The sequence below is a fragment of the Marmota marmota genome, unplaced genomic scaffold (assembly GCF_001458135.2).
Source record: "Marmota marmota marmota unplaced genomic scaffold, marMar, whole genome shotgun sequence".
In the NCBI taxonomy this organism is placed as follows: domain Eukaryota; kingdom Metazoa; phylum Chordata; class Mammalia; order Rodentia; family Sciuridae; genus Marmota; species Marmota marmota.
Window position 1 is genome coordinate 12,927,488 of NW_026000101.1, and position 21,307 is coordinate 12,948,794.

The window sequence follows — 21,307 nt, forward strand, 5'->3', positions numbered from 1 at the left end:
CCCTGGCTCCAGCTTTTCCTCTTAAGAATAGGAGGAGCATTCCATGGGGCTCTGCAAACTATGTGTGGAAGGAGGGAAATGAAGCAAGACCTTTCTCAATGAACCCCCAGGTAAAATCATCTACCAAATGAAGAAAGCTCTGAGTAAAATCAGCTGCCTCTCAGCTAAAGCTAGCATGCCACACTGCTCACCGCTTGGTCTCTCTGAAGGAAGCCATGCAGAAAGTATCACTAAACATGGAAGCAGCACTCTGTAATCCATAAAAAAATACAATTTTTATGTGTTTAAAATTTTTTAACTGTGTTTAAAGAGGTGGAATGCTAACAACTCTGATTTGATTGGTACACACTGCTTATATGTATTGAATCATCTCATTTTACCCATAAGTTTGTAGAATTAAAATAACAAGTGTATTTTTTAAATTACAGATAACATAAAATGTGTGTGTATACAAATAAATATATAAATTATGTAATTATATTTCAAAGAAGAATTTACTGAAAAATAGATTATCAAGAGGACACAGAAAGCTGGGATCTAATATTCCCAGCTGCTCAAGAGGCTGAGGCAGGAGAATCACTTGAGCCAGGAGCTTGGAGCCAGCCTGGGCAACATAGTGAGACTCTATTTAAAAAAAAAAAAAAAAAAAAAAAAGGGATACAGGAGCCAGAATGAACAGAATAAAGACAATGTGATCATCAAAAGCCATGAACTAAAATAAGAACCTAGTAGGTAAGACTCCATGAGATTACTATGATATAATATAAACTAATAAAAGATACATAAAAACGGGGAGGAAAGATGAAGTGCTTCTTTGTGGTACGACAACTAAAAATTGCAGAAGAATGAGAAAGCAAATACCACAGGTTGGAACATGAAGGAAATAATTGTAAGCATGGGAGACAGAAAGTAAATGGGACCTCGGGCACATGCTGAGTGGCAAATTGCATACTCATATGTCAAAAGATGGCCACTGCCCCACTCCGCCTCTCCTCCCCACCCCCTAAAGTCTGACTGTCTTCTCTCTTTGTGGTGGCTTCGCTTGCTCCCACCTGTACAAAGACATGTCCCAGGGCCCTCCAATTTAAACCAAAATCCATGGATGGGGCTCCCCGCTGGGGACAGACAGCAACATGGAATTGTGGCGCCCTGTCACCTAGACAGAAACGAAAACAGGTCTTGCGACTCCCCTGTTTGAGGCCTTGGAAACCCGCCTTCTCTATGCTCCGTTATCTCACCTGTGCCACAGTGATTCAGACTCTCTCCCGCTCACAGGGGTGACGGGGACCCAGTTTTACCACATGAGAAGATGCGTGCAAACCTCAGCACCCCAGCAGCCACTGAAGGGGAATGGAAGCCACAGAGCCTCTCCGGAAAGGCTAGGCGCGGGGGCTGGACCTCCGCCAGGCAGGTCAAGGAAACACCTGCTTTGGAAACCTAAACAGGGCACCAAACCCTTTAAAAAAAAGAGCCTTAGGCTGCAAGAACTGACTTAAATTACTCTTATTGTAACATTTCTTATATTTGAAGAAACACAAAGCTAAGTTTTTATTACAGGAGAATGTGAATAGTGGCACCTGGGGACTTCTGGGGTAGAGAGGATGAGGAAAGGCAGACTTGAGAGGGAAAGGCAGAGGTAGATGAGGAAAGGCAGACTTGAGAGGGAAGCCAACTTCCTTTCTCCCGTGGAGAATTTAACTTCCCTCTCCCCCCACCCCCTACCCCCTACCCCTCTCTCCTCTATTCCCTTTCCCTCTGTGTCCTCTACCCCTTGGCTCCTCTCTCCTCCTCCCTCACCTCTCTAGCTTTTCTTCAACCGGGCAGGCAGCTTTAGGACACATGACAACACTCGTAACAATGACCTACGATCATTTCTGTCATTGAACAGTATTTCTGGTTTATAACATGCTTTCTCTTATCTGTCTTCTGATTCTCACAACCACCCTTGGGAGTAGTAATAGGAAAATAAAAGGCGACTGTACCTGCTTTTGCCTTCTAAGAAGGGTGGTAAATTTCACATCAATGGGAAGATGAATCTCTGCGGCCCCTTGCACTTCCAGAGACTGTTAGTGGCGTCAGTTGATGAAAAATCTGGCCATTTCTTCTACCATGGCTCCCTCCCTTCAGCAATGTGATGGCCTCTTAGTTTTAATAGAAAAATGAGCCATTGATTATGCAAAGGTAGGCCAAGAGTTGACACTGCTGGCTGCCTATCCAAACTTTACTCTTCCCTTCTCATATAGGGTCCTGATTTTTTTAGGTGTGGAAATGTGCCCAGCTTAATAATTAGATTTCTTAGCCACCCTTCCAGAGAAGAAGGCCACATGCAAACTTCTGGCCAATGGAATGAAGGAAAAAACTGACATACAGGACTTTTGGAAATACCCCCTAAAAAGTAGACTGACTCAGTGGACAAGGCCTTTACTGGTCTTCCTTCTTCCTTTGCCTAAAATATGGATGCAATGACTGGTGCTGCAACAGCTATTTTGTAATCATGAAGTTGCCTTGACTGATGACAGACTTGTGCCAAGAATGGCAAAACAGAAAAACAAGAAGAGACATTAGTGAGCTCTAGAATGTTGCTATGGTTTGATAATTCCCCTCCAAAATTCAAGTGTTGCCAATGTGACTGTATAAGAGGTGACCGGGTTATTAGGGCTTCTCTCCCTCATTCATAGAATTAAGGCTCTTTCACACTGTGTTTATCTAGAGTTCTCTCCCCAGCTCTGCTGCCACAGGAGGACACAGTGCTCAGCCCTTCCAGAGGATGCAGCCTCGCCAGTCAACCAAACCTGCTGGGGCCTTAACCTTGGTCTTCCTAACCTCCAGAACTGTGGGATATAAATTTCTTGGTTTTTTTTCTAAATTACTCAGTCCATGGTGTTTTGCTACAGCAGCACAAAATACACTGAGACAAGTACTTACCTCCAGGGTTCCTTCACATGGGGGAAAAGTTCAACCTTGCTAAAGGTATTGTTTTACAGGTTCTGTTTCAGCAAAATATAGTTTGTAAATGAAAGAGAATTGATAAACTAAATTGAAGCGAAAGGCAGGGAATTTCTGGAAAAAACTTTAGAGTACCTGCAGAAGGGTGCTCTAAAAAGTAGAGGAAACAAGCCACACTGTGGCCCAAACCTCTCCGTTTCTTCTGCTACACAAATGGCAGTGATTCCCCCTGCAAGACATGGTGGCACATGAGAGAGCAAGTTGCTCCATTCACCAAGTGAATTCAGAAGAAAGGGGCGCTCAGAGCTGGCGAGCAGGAGAACACTCACAGCTATTCCCTTCCCTGTTATACCAGACTTCTAGGGCAGCTTGGCCTGCGATACGGGGTAGATTTCAACCAAGACCATCTGCATCCACTCGGACAGTTCTGCAGTAAGGAAAAGGATTACAGGGAGGAGGGACCTATTACAAATAAGGAAGCTGAGGGCCACACAGGTGAAGTGGCAACTGGCTCCAAAACCAGCTGTTCCAAGTTCAAGGTATGCCTTTTTCTTATTGTGTCATAGCCACAGCAGGAACTCAAGAGCAGTAGTGATTGGAGAAAGAGACCAGTCACTAAGGCAACTGGATGCACCAGGTGAGTCCTAATGGCCAGTGATGGCCAATGTTATGGCCAATTCCTTCCCATAAGCAGGTTTATGCATACATGTTCCTCCGTCTCATGCAGGTGTGCAGCCAAGCACATATAGGCATATTACGGCTCCTTGATTATTAATAAATGATTAAGGAGTACCACAGTGAAGCTTATAAATCTAGGTTTGAATCCCAGCCCTGAATTTACTACCTGTATGATCTTGAGCTAATCCCTTAACCTCTCTGAATCTCAATTTTGTCACAAGTATCAGAGAGGAAATGGCCAAATTAAGTTTTAAGGTCCAATCCTGCTGTACCAATCTAAGCACTTACATAAAATATATCCTTAAAATAAGACAAGACCTATTCAGTACTGAAAATGACTTCAACATTATATCAGCATACGCTGCATGACCGTAGAATCATTGTTTCAAAAATTGCAGTTCTTGGAACAATATGGATCTACAAGCAGATGAGCCCTGAGTGCACACTTGCCTATTTCAATTCCATCCTTAAATCATCCCATTCTTGTGTTGATAAATATGACAGCACAGTTCTAACTCTTCATACCTAGGTATCTAGGCATATTTACATTAGAAAATCTGCGTTCAACTTTGAAAATCATTTTCTTTTAAGTAAAAATTAAATAGACACAATGGGAACTTAAAATTCATTCTGATACTGCCTCAATAGCACCAGAGCAGGTGACATGAAGCTAGTCACATCAGCAGGGCCACAGGAGGATTTTATTAGACAAATCAGTTTACTAAAACCCCGAGGGCCTCCTCATCATAAATGCAGTTAGGCAGCCCCCAAATAATGGGGATGGAGCCCCTTGTGAGCACTAATCTCTTTATTCTGGCATTTAAAGAGCATAACGAGGTATCATTTATGAGTCCTCATGAACCCAGGCAAAGAGTGATTTCAACGGTTCCATGGGGATCTTTGAGGCCTTGTCTATAAAACTTGCCTAAATTAGCTGTCTTCCTCTTCATCCAGACCCTCATCTTCAGCTGCATCAGACTCCCAAGAGCTGGCAAAGCAGAGTCAGGAGTCTGGAACCCTCACCTGTGAGAATGTCGCTCAGTTATTTGCTGAATTACCTACAAATGATTATTCGATCCTGTTCCCTGGCAGCTTGCACTACCACAGCTGCACAGGGAAAGGCTCCCTGTTCCTTGTCACTGGAAAGCAGTTTAAACACATCACATCTGTCAACAGAGCTCCTGACTGACATACAGATTGACCCAAAGACAGCAGGGATTCCCCTGGAGCAGTGAGCTCCCCATCACAGGAGGTATCCAAGCAGGGTCAAAGGTCGAATAAGGGACTTTTTTGTAATCAAATAGGAGGAGGTAGGGAGGAAAGGGTGACCTAAAGGACTTTAATTTCCTTTTCAGTCCTAAAAGTTGGAAATTCACAGATTTACCTCAGACCAAATATTACTTGGTGTTAATAATATTTTTTAGTTAAGGTTTTTTATGTGCCAAATACTGTACTAAACACTTCAAGTCTTTAATTTAACTCACATAAAAGTCAGCCGTCTATGTTATCTGGAATTAGATTCAATTTTCCACATGAAGGAGTCTGAGGTAAGGAGGCAGCTGAGCCACAAGATCTCAGCTCATGAGTTGTCAAGAGAGCCTGAGGCCTTGGCTGAGCCCCCAGCCCTACCCCAAGCCTGCAATTTATACCTTTCTGGGTGCTTTGCCTGCACAGGGGCAGGGTTACAGCAACTGCATCTCAGGAAGTGGCCAGAGCCCCAGCCTGGAGTCCTCTCTCCTCCTGTGCTAACCATTTTTAGGATTCTATACGGGGTGATAGGGCAGAGGGTAACAATTTGAGAACAGGGGTCATAAAAGTGCTGCATAGGAACATAAGAAAGATGTCTGAAGATAAGAAACGGGTTTCCTAAAAGAGATGATGCAGGGAAGGGAACTGCTGGCCCAAAGTGTGTCTGTTCCTTTGAGCCACAGCCTTGGTTCCTTAGGAACCCTGGCTGAGCAGGATGCTTGAGACCAGAGTCAGCCTGTTGCCCCTCTTCACTGTCCCTCAAAGGGGAGCTACTGTTCCTAGATTCCTTCATGGCCTGAGCCCACCTGAGGAGCCTGGGATCCTCTGGCTACTCCCAAAGGCTGAAGTTAGAGATAGTAGAATCTCCCCCGCCCCTCGCAAGGCAGCCCCCCAAGCAGCATTTATTCTCAGAAAGGCTCTGGGAAGAAGGATGGTCACTTTTCTTCCTCCCAAAGATAATTGAGGCAAAGTAAGAAAGCACCTGTGTTCGAAGGCAAATGACAACAATCAATCTCTCAGCACAGGGCCCAGCCATTAAATTCTTTGGGGAAACAATTTTAGGAGTTTAACGACAATCAAGAGAATGAAATTGAATTAAGAGAAATAGTAATTAAATCAGGAAAGAAGTTTTTGCAAAGGGGATGGTAAAGGAAATTAAAACCAGTAATGCTGAAAAATGTGGTGGGCAGAGCCGGGGAAGGGCGGGCTGGGGGGAGAGGAGAGGGCCAACGCGCCAAGCAAAGCAATCGGGGCTGGAGAGGCAAGCATTTGGCACCAAGAAAAGGTATTTTGGAGATTGTTGTCCTTGAGACCAGGTGTCCAGCACTTCCAATCTGGGTCTAAATATGCACAAAACCTAATGGGGACAAGCCCTTCTGCAGGAGAATAGAAGCACCCAGTTAGATGAAGCATTTTTTTAAAAAAGACAGTAAACTTGAAGCAGGGTGAGCAACTGTCCTAGTTTGCCCAGGACTGTTCCAGATTTAGCCCTCAAAAGTCCCATGTCCTGGAAAATCCTCAAGTTCAGGAAGAAAACGAGCATGGTTGTCACCTTAACTTAGAAGCACATAGCCCAGGCTCCCAGCACTACTATAGTCAGTAGCCACATGATGGGGGGTGAGTCACTCCACCTTTGTGGGCCTCAGTGTTCTCATCCATAAAACGAGGTCACAGTGGCAACCTGAACAGATTTAGAGAGAGAGAGACTGCTGCATGTCAAGATGTCTAGAAGAGTGTACGTGAACTAAAACCTTGATAAATGGGAGTCAAACTGAAGAATAATGATAACATATGCAATAAAGAGCAAACAGAACCTAAGGCATGTTTAAAATACTGTGACTGTTTCAGGGTCCCCAAGACTACCATGTGTTCAGTGATTATCCAGAATGACTCACAGGACTCAGTATATAGTTGTACTCATGGGTAAGTCTCATCACAATGAAAGGACACACAACAGAGTACCGGAGGAAAAGGACTCAGGTGGGGTGGACAAATGCATGCACAGGCTTCCTCTACCTTGGCCTCCTGTGAGGGACACCAGCATGTTCCTTTCTCCAGAAGTGAAAAAAGGTACAACAATCACCCAGGAAGCCTGCTAGGCACTGAACACCCAGGGTTTTTATTAGTGGCTGGTCACAGAGGCCTCTTCAGACTGGAAGCTGCCAAAATTCCAAACTCTCAGAAAGAAAACTGATGTCCAGGATAAACCACATTGTCGATCGGCCTTATCAGTTGGCAAACGGCTCAAATGCCAAATTTCCAAACACGGGGGCCAATCCTGCAAACAGGACTTCCCAAAAATAGCAATGGCTGGCCAGTTATGGTAACTCTCCTCAGCAAACAACCAAATAGAGATCTTTCTAGGAATGCAAGGATAATATACACGAGCGCTAACTTGGATCTGGCTCCCCAGGCTGCTGTTTTCCATCAAATCCTGGCTGGCCGCACCAGGTGCTCACTGGCCCAAACTCTACTGGTGGCATTATGCTTGTCAACCACTATGCTAGGATACCAAATTCTCTGACGACCAGCCAAAGCCATCTTGTTCTCTAAGTCAGAACAAGGGATTTTTCTCCTTTCACCAACAGATGACCAAATCTCAACACAAAACAATCTAAATAGAACTAACATTCACCTTGTACATCAACAGAGACTAGCTTGTTTACAAAGGGGCAAAAAATATATATCCATATCTAGTCAAAATGCTTGTGTTTCAGATCCAGGTTCCGCCTTTCTCAAGAGGAAGATAACTAGAATGTGTAAAATCAATGATCAAAAAGTCGCTTTGAGAGAAAGAAAGAGATAATGCTGGTTTCTTATTTCTCAAGGAGAGGTGTTTGAAAAATAAAAGTCATCCAGGCTAAAGGTGGGGAAGAAGTTTCAGAGTAGAGATTAGGAGGCTGCATAGGAGATGCAGATGTGAAAGAACCAGGGAGACCAAGAGGGGGATTTTGAGCAGCACCGCTGGGAATTGACGGGCTTCCCTTTTAATACATTGTGTCTGAGTTTGCTAGGGCTGCCATGATGAAGTACCACTAACAGGGTGGCTGAAACAACAGACATGCACTGTCTCACAGTTCTGGAGGCTGGAAGTCCAAAGTCAAGGTGCTGGTGGGTTCGGTTCCTTCTGAGGGCTCTGAGGAAAGAGCTGCTCCTTGGCTCATAGATAACAGTCTTCCAATTCACATGCCATTCCCGATGTGGCTACTTAGGTGCACCCTTGCCCCTCTCAGGAGGGCTCCAGTCCTATTGGATGAGGCCCAGTTTAATTCGACTACCTCTGCAGATATCTTGTAGACAGATTAGGTCACATTCTGAGGTACTAGGGCTTGTGACTTCAACATAGGAATTTGGGGGGACAAAATTTAACCCATAACAATGTGGAAAAACTTAAGTAAAAATCATAATTTTAGTCACTTCTGTCAGAGAACTATTACTTGGCACACAACTTTGTACACACCATACCCCTGGAACAACTGACTTATAGAGATTATAAATAAAAGAACAAAAGAGAATAAATTCAAAACATCGTTCTGCCAGCTACTTCTCCCTATTCTATTTCCCCTTAAATTCTCATGAACCTGTTGAGTTCCTCCTAAATTAACAAGAGTAATCCATTTCATTTTTACTAACCTTGAGGCCCTAACTCCTCTCCATGACTAACACTGCCCACTGGTGGAAACCCCCCAGTTCATCTGCTCCCGTAGCCTACCATGTAGGGGGCCAGTTGGCCACAGCCAGGCTCAAGATAATGTTCACAACACAGCACTGGGAAGAAGCCCCCAGGCAGGAAGAAAGAAGCCTAGTTCTGGCCTCTACTCTGGTATAGACATGACATAATTTCAAGTAAGCTGCTCCCTCTCTCGGCCCATCTCCTCTGTGGTACAATGGAGAAGAGCCATGAACTCTCACCTCTTCCAGCTAGGGGATCCCAGGACCCCTGAGCTTTCCCCTGTTGAACAGGTGACCACACAGTATGATTTTCCAGCAGCAATCCCTCCCATCACTGCCCACGCACTACCAACATACTAGTTCGATCTGTGGTCCCAACTACCCAATGTCACCAATGGCAGGGGGGTTTTGAAAGGGCTCTCCATAATCACGTAGTTATTTATAATTGGTAGTCCCAAGTGGGAACAGGATTTTAGCATTCGAGAATGAGCTATAGACCTCCTTCCCAGGTCACTTCTAAAATCCCACTAAGAGGGCATGGCACTTAGAGCTCAGCAAAAGTTTGCTGAATGAATAAACACCATGCTTCCCCCACACCACAGAGCCATAGAATGAACACAGAAGAACTGAACTAGACAACCAGTTCCTTCACACTAAAAAGCTACTTAATGCCTGAAACAGATCACATGATAGTGTGGCATTTCGTTGAACTGTATTACTTTTTAAAGTGCCATTGTCAAAGTCTGTGTTGTGACACCCATCCCTTACCCACATCCCAATTCTTCAGAATTCCATCTGTGTGACTCTAGTGGGTAAGTCCAAGATGTGAAGTTAAGTCCCAGCTTTTCCACTTACCAACTGAGCAGCTTGGACTTCAGTTTACTTCTGTATAAAATGGGGCCAACAGCAAACTCCTCATTTGACTGTTAACTAAATTTAAAAAAAAAAAAAAACAGCGCACAGTGCATACACCCATAGTTCCAACTACTCAGGAGACTGAGGTAGGAATACCTGAGCCCAGGAGCTTTGAGACCAGCCTGGGCAACCATTATCTCTAAAATTATTGAAAATACACACTTAACCATTAGCTACTTAATAAAGCACTATTATTTCTTTTTCCTCATCTAATCTTCCTTTTTGGTGGGAGTTAACACCCACATACTCATTTACACATAAAAACAATAAGCCCTAGAAAGGAAGCGAGTCACCCAGGATCTTGCAACTGTTAAATTGTAGGTCCAGGTCAGAAACACTTCTAAGTCCAGAAGATGGGGTACAGTAAGTTTGGAAGTCCTAGAAATGCACCCAAAGAGTCAAACAAACTTGGTTCTGGCCTGAACCCTCTTCCCCCAGCACTGGAGGGAGGGACAATGGCTCTGGAGCCCACAAGAACATGGCTCCATGCATTCAGGAGCTCCACAGTTCTAAATGTTTGCTGTTCAATGAATCCAGCTTTGTGGACATTTTCAACTTGATACCAACATTTGCATGATTTCAAAATGTTTTCCAATTCTTCCTGTGGGAGCCCTAGCTCCTGGCACCTGTAAAAAAACTAAAGTATAAACTAGGAAAGATGTGAAAACTGGAGCTACAGGCATTTTAGGCACAGAGCTGCTTCCCCCAGCCCAGATATCCTAGTCTGTCTGTCCTTCTCTAGTCTCAAGAACTTTGGAGCTTTTCCCTAACACCATTTCTCCAAACCACAGTTAGAAATTAACTCACTTTCCCAATTTTGTTTAATTACTTGGAGTCAGCACCTACTGGCTTGTGGATCCACTCAAAAATGATCAGAAGGATAGCCCACAGTGAAGGGTGCTGGAGAGCATTCTTTGGGCCAACATAACCTTAACTCAGGTAAACATCTAATTTGCTAGGCTTCTGAAAAAACGATGATTAGCTTATGGTTCCCTGGAGCTCAGCAAACAGTAGTCTAGAAACACCTATTTAAAAAGCAAGAGACACAAAATGTGCTTTCCACATGAAATGCAATGACTTTTCAGTCTTAAAAAAGGATCTTGACATATGCTACAGCATGGATGAATCTTGAAGATATTATGCTAAGTGGAATAAGCAGGTTACAAAAAGACAATATGAGGAACTCATATGAGGAACACAGTCAAAATCATAAAGACAAAAAGTGGGGTGGTGGTTACCAGGGACTATGAGAAGGGAAGCTATTGTTTAACAGGTAAAGTTTTCTTTTTGCAAGGAAGAAAGAGTTTTAGAGGTAAATGGTGGTGATGGATGCACAACATGAATGTACTAACGCCACTGAACTGTTCTCTTAAAAATGGGTAAGATGGTAAATTTTATGAGTATTTTACCACAATAAAAATTGGGGGGAAAAAAAGAACAGCTTGAACACTTAAGATTCTCAGTAATGATATTAGCATTGTACCACTGAGCCAAAAGCAGCGACATAATAGATGTTGTCTTATCTCTACACCCAACTCCCAATTTTCTTTCTCCTCCTTCTGTTGAATGAAGCATCTCCTCATTCTGCCACTGAAAACTAGCATCTTCTTATAAATCACTGGATTAGAAAACTCAGTGGCTTTCAACTATCCATTCACTAGAGACCCTGGCTAAGCAGACGAGTGCAACAAAGACGATGCAGCCCTTGCCACTAAAGAGCGCCCCCAAGTGGCTGCAGCATCCCCGCCTCCAGGGAACACACACACAATTACTTTTCCAAATTAAGGGCATAACTTTTCACCATTATTAGTACTGCCAATCTGAATATCAGGGGAAAATTCCCTTATAGATACTGTCATATTTAATTTATTCTAAATGAAATCAAGACTTTTCTCTGCATTTCAAAAATGAAGACAACTGCTTTGTGCAATAAGCAATTTGCAGGATACAAGGCAACTAGTTTTTCATCAATTATTTCCCAATAAAATGTCATTTGTTAAGATTTGTAACAGCACAGATACTAACATATTGCTCTAAGAAATGCTTTATAGCCAGATGCGGTACTGCCCGCCTATAATCCCAGTGGCTGAGGAGGCTAAGGCAGGAGAATCTGAGTTCAAAGCCAGCCTCAGCAACTTAGCGAAGCCCTCTGCAACTCAGTGAGACCCTATCTCAAGATAAAAATATACAAATGGGTTGGGGATGTGGCTCAGTGGTTAAGCCCTGGGTTCAATCCCTAGTACTAAAAAAAAAAAAAAAAATTAAGTTTTATAAAGATACATACTTCATCATTTAAATTTAACACTTTGGCCACTTATGGTCCTATGGACACAGTAGGACCACACAACTACTATGTGGTTATGATTTTTTTAAAGAACTTGGATATCATTTAACTGTTCAAAGAATTTTTAAAATTGGCTTTAGTTGGCACAGTGGCACATGCCCCTAATTCCAGCTAACTGGAAGGCAGATGCAAGTTCAAGACCAGGCTCATCAACAATAACAAGACTCAGTCTCAAAAAAAAAAAAAGAAAGAAAGAAATAGGCTTAATGTATGAGAAGGATATATTTTTAAATTGTCTGTTTTTCAACATATCTCTTCATTGTTTTGTGATTTTGTTGGACAATAATGTACTTTACAGGTCCCACCACTTCTTTGGAAATTGTGGTTTAGAGTCCTAGACTCCTGGAACGTGCTACCTTTGAGCAACTCTTGGTAATTCCTCAGGCCTAACAGTAACTGAACACTTAATCAGAGTGTGGCAGCATATGCTAAGCCAATCTTCAGAAACTTTTATTTTGGGACTGAATTATATCAACTCATTGTAGAAATGCTAATATCTCACTCTGATTATAAAGGTCTTTAATTCTCAAAGTGAAAACAAAATTTTATTTGATAAAATCTAATTTATCAAATAAATCCCTTTAAAATAGGTTTAGAAATAAGAGGTAAGTGTACTGTACAGAATTAAGAACTGGGAGAAAGAAGAGGCAAGTTATTATCTATGGTTTTAGAGACAAAGAACAGAATGAGCAAATATTTCATCCAAGATTTCTGATTTCTGACTTCCAGGACTGTTCCCCTGTACCAGCTGCCTTTGAACACAGATCTGCCTCATGGGAGTCATAGGCACACTCCTTGCAAACTGCAGAATACCCAAAATGACAATCACCAGGACAGAAATAACTTGAAGAAAACAAGACAAGGCCAATTAAAGTATCTTGGATTTGAATGACTACAGGGTTGTATAAGGAACTGCCAGCCCAACAAAGAACACAATCTCCACAAGACAAATTTTCTTCATACTCACTTATAAATCTAAAGGTAAAGAGAATAAGGGCCTTAACAGTGAGGCACCAGCAATGATTTCCAGTATAAATGAATTACAAAGTTTATTAGTCATAGAAAAAAATGATTCCTCAATATCAATTCTTGTTCAGTTCCCTGTAAAACAATAAGCTTACAGAAAATTTCTTTCTCATGAACAGAAAATCACTATACTTTTGGTCCAAGATATGTTGGGTTTTTTCCTTCTTCTTCAGTTGACAGATGGATGGAGCCGAATCTATGAACGAGTGTACTTGCCCCAAATGTGCAACATAAATACAGAAGCGATGAACAGAAGACTCATAACCAATACTGGAACAGGGCCACTAGAAATAAGAAGAGAAGGCATGCTTACTTTAGTGATAATATAATATTATATTTAATACTAAAGATTGCCTAGGAGTAAAGCGGGAGGAAGGGGGAAGCACTTAAGATGCATTCAAGAGGGAAAAAAAGGCAAGTAAACCGCTTTTCTCAAATTAAGACTTATTTAAAGACAAACTTCATTGTTTACTATAATGTATTAGATATGCAAAAATAAGCATCACATTATATAATTCAAAAGTGTTTTTAAATATATCATACCATTTGATTTGTACAACAAATTCATGACAAAGGAATACAAGTATTAATCTCATTTTATAAATAAATAAAACTGAGGCTCAGAGAGATTATTATCTTCCTAAAAACACACAGCCAGAAGACCAAGAGAGACTTAGACTCAGGTATTCTGATTCCACACATATGCTCACTTTGCCATCTCAACATTTCCATCTTCAAAGAGCAAACACTCTAGGCAGCATGCAATGAGTCTGACGTATATTTATATATTAATGTAGGAAGAAAAGAGATTTTACTCGTCTGCCTGTTATGGTTTGGATCTTTAATATCCCCCAAAAAGCTTTGTGTGTTAGACAATAGAGGAATCTTCAGAGGTAAATGAAAAGATTATGAGAGCTATTTAACTATCACTGGATTAATCCATTTAATGGATTAAACTGTGAAGTGACTACCACATATATTGTAGACAGGTGGGGCATGGTTAAAGGAAGAAGCTCACTGGGGTGGGGGCTGTGGCCTGAACTATATCCATCCATGCTCCCTTCCGATGGCCTGCCCCCAACCATGAACTGAGCAGCTCTCCTCTACCACACCTTTCTGTCATGATGTTCTGCCTCACCTGGGGTCCAGAATGGAGTTGAACCACCATGGACTGAGACCTCTGAAACTATGAGGCCAAATAAACTTTTCCTCCTCTGAGTTGTTCTTATCAGGTATTTTGGTCACAGCTGATTAACACAGCCCTTCCCTAAATGGAATGTTTTTCCAATTGGGAATTGTTCATGGGTTCATTAAAGAACTCCCTGATCTTCACAAGCTATGAATGTGCATTTTAGGACCCCACCTCTATGTCTCTTCCTGCCCTCACCACTTTTGGGGAGTTCAAGATGTCTCACTTCATCTTCCAGATACAAATGGGGAGTGGAGAGTAAGAAAGACCATAGAAAAGAAATCTTCATAATCGTCAAGGCAATGGAAAAACCCCAGTGAGGTAGCAGGAGTAACAGAAACCATGACTGGACAATGAATGATGCACAGAGATTAAAGTCTTCGCTACACTACTATTTTGTTTTTCCAAAATACATACAATTAAGGGTGTAAATAAATTTAAAGGCATCTGTACAGAGACTATCCTCACGCTGCACTGGATCTTACTTTCTTTAAGGCAATGTTGGAGCAGCATCAGCCACAGGGCATAATGCTGAGGGAACAGCTCACAGAAATAAAGTGCTAGGGCTTGGAAACCTGCTCTGTCACTCACAAGCTGTGACTGTGGCCCCCATTACTTACCTTCTTCAAGTCTGAGTTTCCTCATCTATAAAGTGGAAACAATCACAGTATCTCTTATAGGACGGCTGAGGTATAAAGTACATTAACACACATACAACACTGACGTATAGTAAGCTCTCGTAAAATGCTGTCAACATTAACTTGAAATAACTCTGAACTCCTAGAATGAGCCAAAAACAAGCTCCAAGATGTTGCTTGACTATTCCAAGATGTAGATTTGTAGGTAAAAATTTCCAACTGTGTCCTTTCACCAAAAATCCCTATCTCTGATATGATAAGAATGTGGTATGACATCAAGGAATAGTCTCTACCAATCCTGGGGGGGACTCACAAGCCTGGTTGCATCACAGCAAGGAGCTCAGAGCAAGCACAGGAAGATTTACCCACAGGAAAACAGGTTTCCCACCCACTTGAGAAGGAAGAGTTTAAAATAAATCCCCTGGACATCCCAAGAGCTATTGAATTCAAAATTCCTCTCTGAAATACTCATACCAAAAGGTTGTCAGTCAGAATGATACTAACTCACATATCCCCAACTCCCCAAGTTATTTCCTAAATATATTCTTACATTTCAAATCTCTAATATAACAGGGAAAAAAAATCAATACATGAATTAAACCAAATATCAAGAATTCTAGGGAAGCCCCATAAACAATCTGTAATCCAAGTAAAGCTATTGGTCCAATTAAACTAATCCAATTTGTCTCTTTTCTACCAGACAGACATGTAAATAGCATGGGACTTAACAGAATATCTGGTTCCATCTTTTTCTGTGTCTTCAGCACGTCACTTTGCCTCTCTAAACCTGAGCTTTACCATCTTCAAATGGCATTATCTCCCACCTCACAGGACTGCTGAACAGATCAAACCAGAAAGTAGATACTCAAGTTCTTTGCAAAGCACCAAGTGCAATGCAAATGAAATTTGCCATTATTATTCCAATTCCTCACCCCACTGAGTTTAGTCAGGGAAAAGCTATAAGTAGCAGTGTTCTGGAGCCTACTCATCAGGAAACCTGATCTGGGACTAAGTCTGCCACAGTACCAGAAACCCTGGCAAGCAAGGAAAGCCAGGTATGGTCTCCTGGATGCCCACTTCCCATCACCTAGTGAGCACTCCCCAAGTCTGAAAACTTGGCAAGTGATTAGTTCATCTTCCCAAATCCACTCACCACCCACCAAAGGCAAGGTGACTAGAGGACTTTTGGTAACGTAGTATAATGGGAAAACATCCATTAGGCCTTAATATCAGTGAATGCCTCCAGCAGAATGCTGATAAATCACCTAATTTGAATGTTTACTCCTACTTCTCAGTGTGGGGCAAGAACACTGAAGAAATTGAAGAGCAATCATCTAATTAATCAGTATCCCCTCCAGTTCTCTCTGTTCCTATCATTTACTCTGACATAGCTACATGATGAGCTCCCTCTCCTTTCACTCACTCCATGAAGAGATGTCATTCCAGGTCCTAACCTGGCCAACCAAGTGAAAAATAAGCAAACCAAATTGAGCCCAATTGACACAAACAAAGCTGTTGTGAGGAGCCAAGTGCCACATGTGGCAGAGACAGACAGCACTGCTCTACTCTGCCACACTGGACAGATACACAAGGTCTGCTCCCAAGACTTACACTTTGAGCCCTGGTGAATCTTCTGTGTAGAATCGCCACATCCCCCCAGTGCCTGCTGAAGTCGTGCGGCCTGCGCTCCTTGTTCCGCAGCTGGCATTTTTCCTGTGAAAGAGAAAAATGTTACCAACAGACTTTTCTTGGAAATTCTTTTAATAGCATTATAACAAATGCTACCATGATGTGGTTAAAGAACCAATAAGAAAAATTTTTTTGCTATTAAGACTCAAATTCCTGCTTTTACTGTATGATCATAACCACTATGAAGTAAGCACCTGTCTCATGGCAATGTATACAATAACCCTAAAAGGTAGTTACTATTTCTCATTTCAAAAATGAGGAAAATTAGATTCAGAAGGTTAAGCAAAGTGTCTTAAGACCACATGGCCAGCAGGTGGCCAACAGGGAATGTGGACCCAGTTCTGACCCTAGCACCCATCCATTGCCCACCATATACAGTCTTCTAATTTGGACAGCGCATTTCAGTTTCTGTGTACATGTATTTTGGTGAAGTCAAGTAATAAACCTCTGTTTTAAAATGCCCTAAATCTATATAATCAGTCTTAAAATCCTACTTTAAAAGATATTCAAATTACTATATTTACTAAAAAAAAAGAAGAAAAAGCATAAGCTTCAATTATATCCAGGTTCCAAAAATGGAATATATTTTATTTTATGAAAAAGAACTTTGTAATTTGTTTTTGTCAATTTTATATACTGACCATACATCTTGGACAGAGAGATAGGATGTGAAAAATGGAGAAAACACCCAAACAGAACTGTCCCTCCCAAAGGGACAAGGCTTATAAGATGAGGTATAGGACAGGCAGCCCTGGCAGACAGCAGACAAGCAGCATTGATACTGCTGACCAGGAACAGGCCCAGGGAGTCCATTCCCTCCTCTCTGGGGTCACCCCTCAGCCATTAGGGAACCCCACCCAGCAATTATCCACACATTATCCCAATCCCAGCTGCTCATCCCCACCCTGTGCTAGTGTATAATAGGGAGGTAAGTAGTAAGTGGTGGAAGGAGAAGTCAAAAGAAATCTTTTCCAGCCCACTTATCACCAACTCAGAAGTCCTAAGTGAGCAGAAATAAAGAGCAGAGAGGGAAAACCCTGTCTTATTTCCTGCCCCCATTTTTTTCACAACTTTAGAAGTTGCATTTATCCACTCATTTGTTACTTCATTCTTATTTATTATGTAAACAAGTTATGCACTTATAACCAAGTCCCAATATACACTCCCTTAAAATACCATTCCAGTAGATGTGGACTGCAGGTTCTAGATTTTTGAAAAAGGGAAGAGTATATTGGGAGGAAATGCAAGTGAAAACCCAATTCCTCTTGCTTTCCTCCCAACTCTGGTCTTAATGGCCACCTCACCCTGCTTTTACATCACACTCTAAATGCAAAAAGCATTGTCTACAGCTCAAGGAGCTTTCTCTACTGATGAGGGGATGAATCAAGGTCTACTTCCAGTTTGGGTTCCAGCAGGAAAAGCTATGTTCATGATATAACTCTGAAAGCAATTAGTGTCAAACAATAATTTTGGTCTATGTACTAGAGAATTATATTTCAGACACATTAATTATGGGCTACTTGGTCAACTAGGCACTTACAACTCTATTTGTATAACTGTTTCTATGGAAAAACTCATTGTGAATAACAAATATAATTTACAGAATAACTCATGCACTTTGAAAAGCTTTCACTCAAAGATAAACAGCCTTTAACCCACGTTGCAGGTACCTGAAACTTTCCTCCTTGTTCCTAAAGAGAAATTTGACCTAAAAGGTAAAACCCATTGTCAACATGGTAAGTCACTGGCTCAGCCAGGACTAGGACCCACATTCTTGTCAATATTCTCTCAATTTCCTGCCTTCAAAGTTGGAATTACAGTACCCCCAGCAGAATCAGTGTAACCTCTTTTAATATTTCTTACATCTGGTGGTACATGGGACACAGCAGAGGATTTGAAAATCAGGGCCCCTAGAAATACCAAAATATAGTCAAAATACCTCATTCCATCACTAGGAACTAAGCAGAGGTTAATAACAGAGCCCACTTTAATCTCTTAAATTTCTATTTGAGATCTATTTTATCAATTCTTTCTGGCCTGTAACTGCCTTCCTCCTTCTATAACAGTTCATGCTGGCTGTTTGAGAAACAAGCCAAGTTCACTGACCTCAGTTTTACACTTAACCATTCCTTCCACCTAGAAGTCTATTCCTCTCCAGACCACCTCATGATTTGCTCCCTTACTTCTTTCAGTTCTCTACTCAAATACCACTCTGAACACCCTATCTAAAAACACTATCCACCCCCACCCTATCCCTACACTCTCTTTTCCCCACTCAGCTTTATTTTCTTCATAGCCTTTACTGCCTAAAATTATGTTACTTATTTATTTGGCTTGCAAAATAAATATGCCACACTGGCATACAAGGTTCATGAGGACAAACCCTGACTATCTTGTTCACAGATATATCGTTCAAGCTACAACAGTGTTCGGCATGTAGTAGACCCCTAATAATTACTTGATGACCATCTTAATATACTACCATCTTAATATTCCTGAATCCCATTAATTCTGCTTGAATACTGTGTAGCACTTCAGAGTTCTACAGTTTTTAATGCATTATTGTTACTTTTCATCCTCACAGAAAGGTCCTTTTACCTTGAATCAAGCAGAGGAAAGACTCCAACTCCAGCCCAATATCATTTAAGTCCTGCATCACTTCTATTACTTCATTCATGTAGAATGCAAATCTTCAAACTATAACAGCATTATTATTAACCATTAGCTTCAACTTTTTCTCAAAGACTTACAAAATGTGAATATGTTCCTAGCCAATACTTTTACATTATATTCTTGAAGTAATACTTAACCAGGACCAAACCTGTAGAATAGACTATTGCAGGGTCTCTCAATGACATAAAAATATTCTCAAGGGCTGGGATTGTGGCTCGGAGGTAGAGTGCTTGCCTAGCATGTGTGAGGCACTGGGTTCAATCCTCAGCACCACATAAAAACAAAATAAGGATATTCATCTATAAATAAAAAATAAATTTTAAAAAAATGTTCTCAGTTACGGTAGCCCTACCATACTGAACCTAAAAGATGACATCAACTTTTTTTTCACAACTTTAGAAGTTGCATTTATCCACTCATTTGTTACTTCATTCTTATTTATTATGTAAACAAGTTATGCACATAGCACATTTATATGTGTGAGTTAAACATTTGCTCTTTCTCTAAAAACTCTTAAATTGCCAAACTTCCCTGCCTCAGTACTGCCAATTCTCTCTTCAGGATACTCTTTCTGACAGGCCTATTAGAATTTCTTGTTCTGAGTTAAAATAGTTCATGTACTTTCAAATCATCAGTTTTAGATTTTCTTCCATAAATCTAGATTTTCTATCTTAATCATCCCTCTTCACATCCTTAAGGAGAGTTTTCATAGATCCTAAGTTCATCTCCTCTCTAGATGCCACCTTACTAGTTACTTCAAAAATCCCAAAACACTAGGGTTGCTTGATCCCTTCATTAATTCATCATTTTGTTAGGACTTATAGAAAATGGGGAGAGAGAAGACTTGAGCAGTTGCTCTATCAAAACCTAAAGTAGGAGATAAATATGGAAACATAAGTGGTCTTAAAATAACATGAACAAAATGGTATTGGGGGGGATAGTAGCTACTCTGCCTACTGTCAGAGGTCTCACAAGGAAATAACCTAAGCTAGTTTGGGAAAATAAATATAAACTGGGGGTGAGAAACCAAGCTAGGAGCTAGTCAGTTCAAAAAACAGTAAAAAAAAAAAAAAAAAAAAAATTCACTAATGGTAGATTACAGAAGAGATGGAGGAGAGAGGTTAGACTGGAAAGACCACCAATCCTTGGTGTCGCTCTTTTCTAAATGATCAGCAAGGAAAACCTAACAAAGAAACTAATCAGAAGAGTAAAGGGGACTGGAGGGTGGATTGGAATGTAAATGGCTTGGACAAAAAAGTTAGCCACTGATGCAAAAGTAGATGAAAGGACACGGGAAATGGAGAAGAAATGAACTAATGAGAAGATTTTTCATGCAGAATTTAAAGTCTAGTATATGACTGCACGGAGAGCATGAGAAAAAAAAATGATGCTTAAGTTTCTGGTATTGAGTGAATGACTGTATGGCAGTGCCATACGGAAGTAAGAAGACACTATGGGGTGGGGGGAGGCGGTTACAGTTAAAGGAGAAAGTTTTGCCACCAAGTTATTTTAAATTTAAGTGTGTAGGGAACCTCCTGATGGTAATGTGAGGGCAAAAGCTCAAGTTCACAGACATTAGTTTAATGACCTCATTTTTTCAAAGTTGTCCAGTTTAGTTTTTATTTTTTAAGAGTGGCACCCCCTAACTGAGTTCCCTCCCAATGGTCACGTCACCTCAGGCTCATCTTGCCCTTGTAAGTCTTACTATCCAAAGGTCTCCTCCCCTTATCCAACGAATCTCAGGGCACAACTCTCCGAAGTCCGCCAGAGGGTGGGCCGCGGAGATCCTCACCTCTGCCGGACAGTGGACCCCGCCGCCCGGGCCGCCACCGCTTTGCTGGGAGAACGCCCAGACGAGCCCACGTTAGTGCCACTGGGGGTCGGACCTGGCTGCAGAAGGAGAAAAACAAGACAGACGGTGAACGTCGCGGGCCCACCCCGGTCCGCTGGCTGACACCGCCGAGACCGGCACCCGCATTCGAAGCTTGGGGAAGCAGGGGAACCCCGGGGGAAGAGCGAGACACAAGGCAAGAGGCAGCACTCCCGGGAGAGGCGGGAGTAAAGAGAAGTCTGGGGCCGCATACCATGCTGAAGGTAGACAGGGAACTGAGGAGACTGCAGGAAAGTTGCCGGTCGCGTTGAGAACCCACGGGTAGAGAGACTGGCCCAGGCCCCGCCCCCAAACCTGCTGGCAGGGTCCTCGCTGACTCCAAGGACGCTAGGGTTGCCCCACGATGTGCCTGTAGAAATCCTGCTTGTAGCGACTTGGCTGAGTGGAAAGCACAGACC

At 41.9% G+C, this 21,307-nt stretch overlaps 1 protein-coding gene across 1 annotated transcript; it reads right to left on the reverse strand.

The window, feature by feature from the left end:
- Window positions 1–12,826: 12,826 nt before the first annotated feature.
- On the reverse strand, window positions 12,827–21,260 carry Sec61b (SEC61 translocon subunit beta). The gene is made up of 4 exons (XM_015492272.2): window positions 21,103–21,260; window positions 20,811–20,908; window positions 16,268–16,369; window positions 12,827–13,113 (listed from the first exon to the last, which is right to left on the reverse strand). The coding sequence occupies exons 1-4, from the start codon at window positions 21,103–21,105 to the stop codon at window positions 13,026–13,028; spliced, it is 291 nt and encodes a 96-aa protein (XP_015347758.1). The 5' UTR covers window positions 21,106–21,260; the 3' UTR covers window positions 12,827–13,025.
- Window positions 21,261–21,307: the final 47 nt, after the last annotated feature.

Excerpts from the sequence above, each read along its gene's own strand:
- Sec61b (XM_015492272.2), bottom strand. Across the intron at positions 16,370-20,810 it reads GGGTCCACTGTCCGGCAGAG|GAAAAATGCCAGCTGCGGAA; the intron begins GTGAGGATCTCC and ends TCTCTTTCACAG. Across the intron at positions 13,114-16,267 it reads GATTCACCAGGGCTCAAAGT|TGGCCCTGTTCCAGTATTGG; the intron begins GTAAGTCTTGGG and ends TCTTATTTCTAG.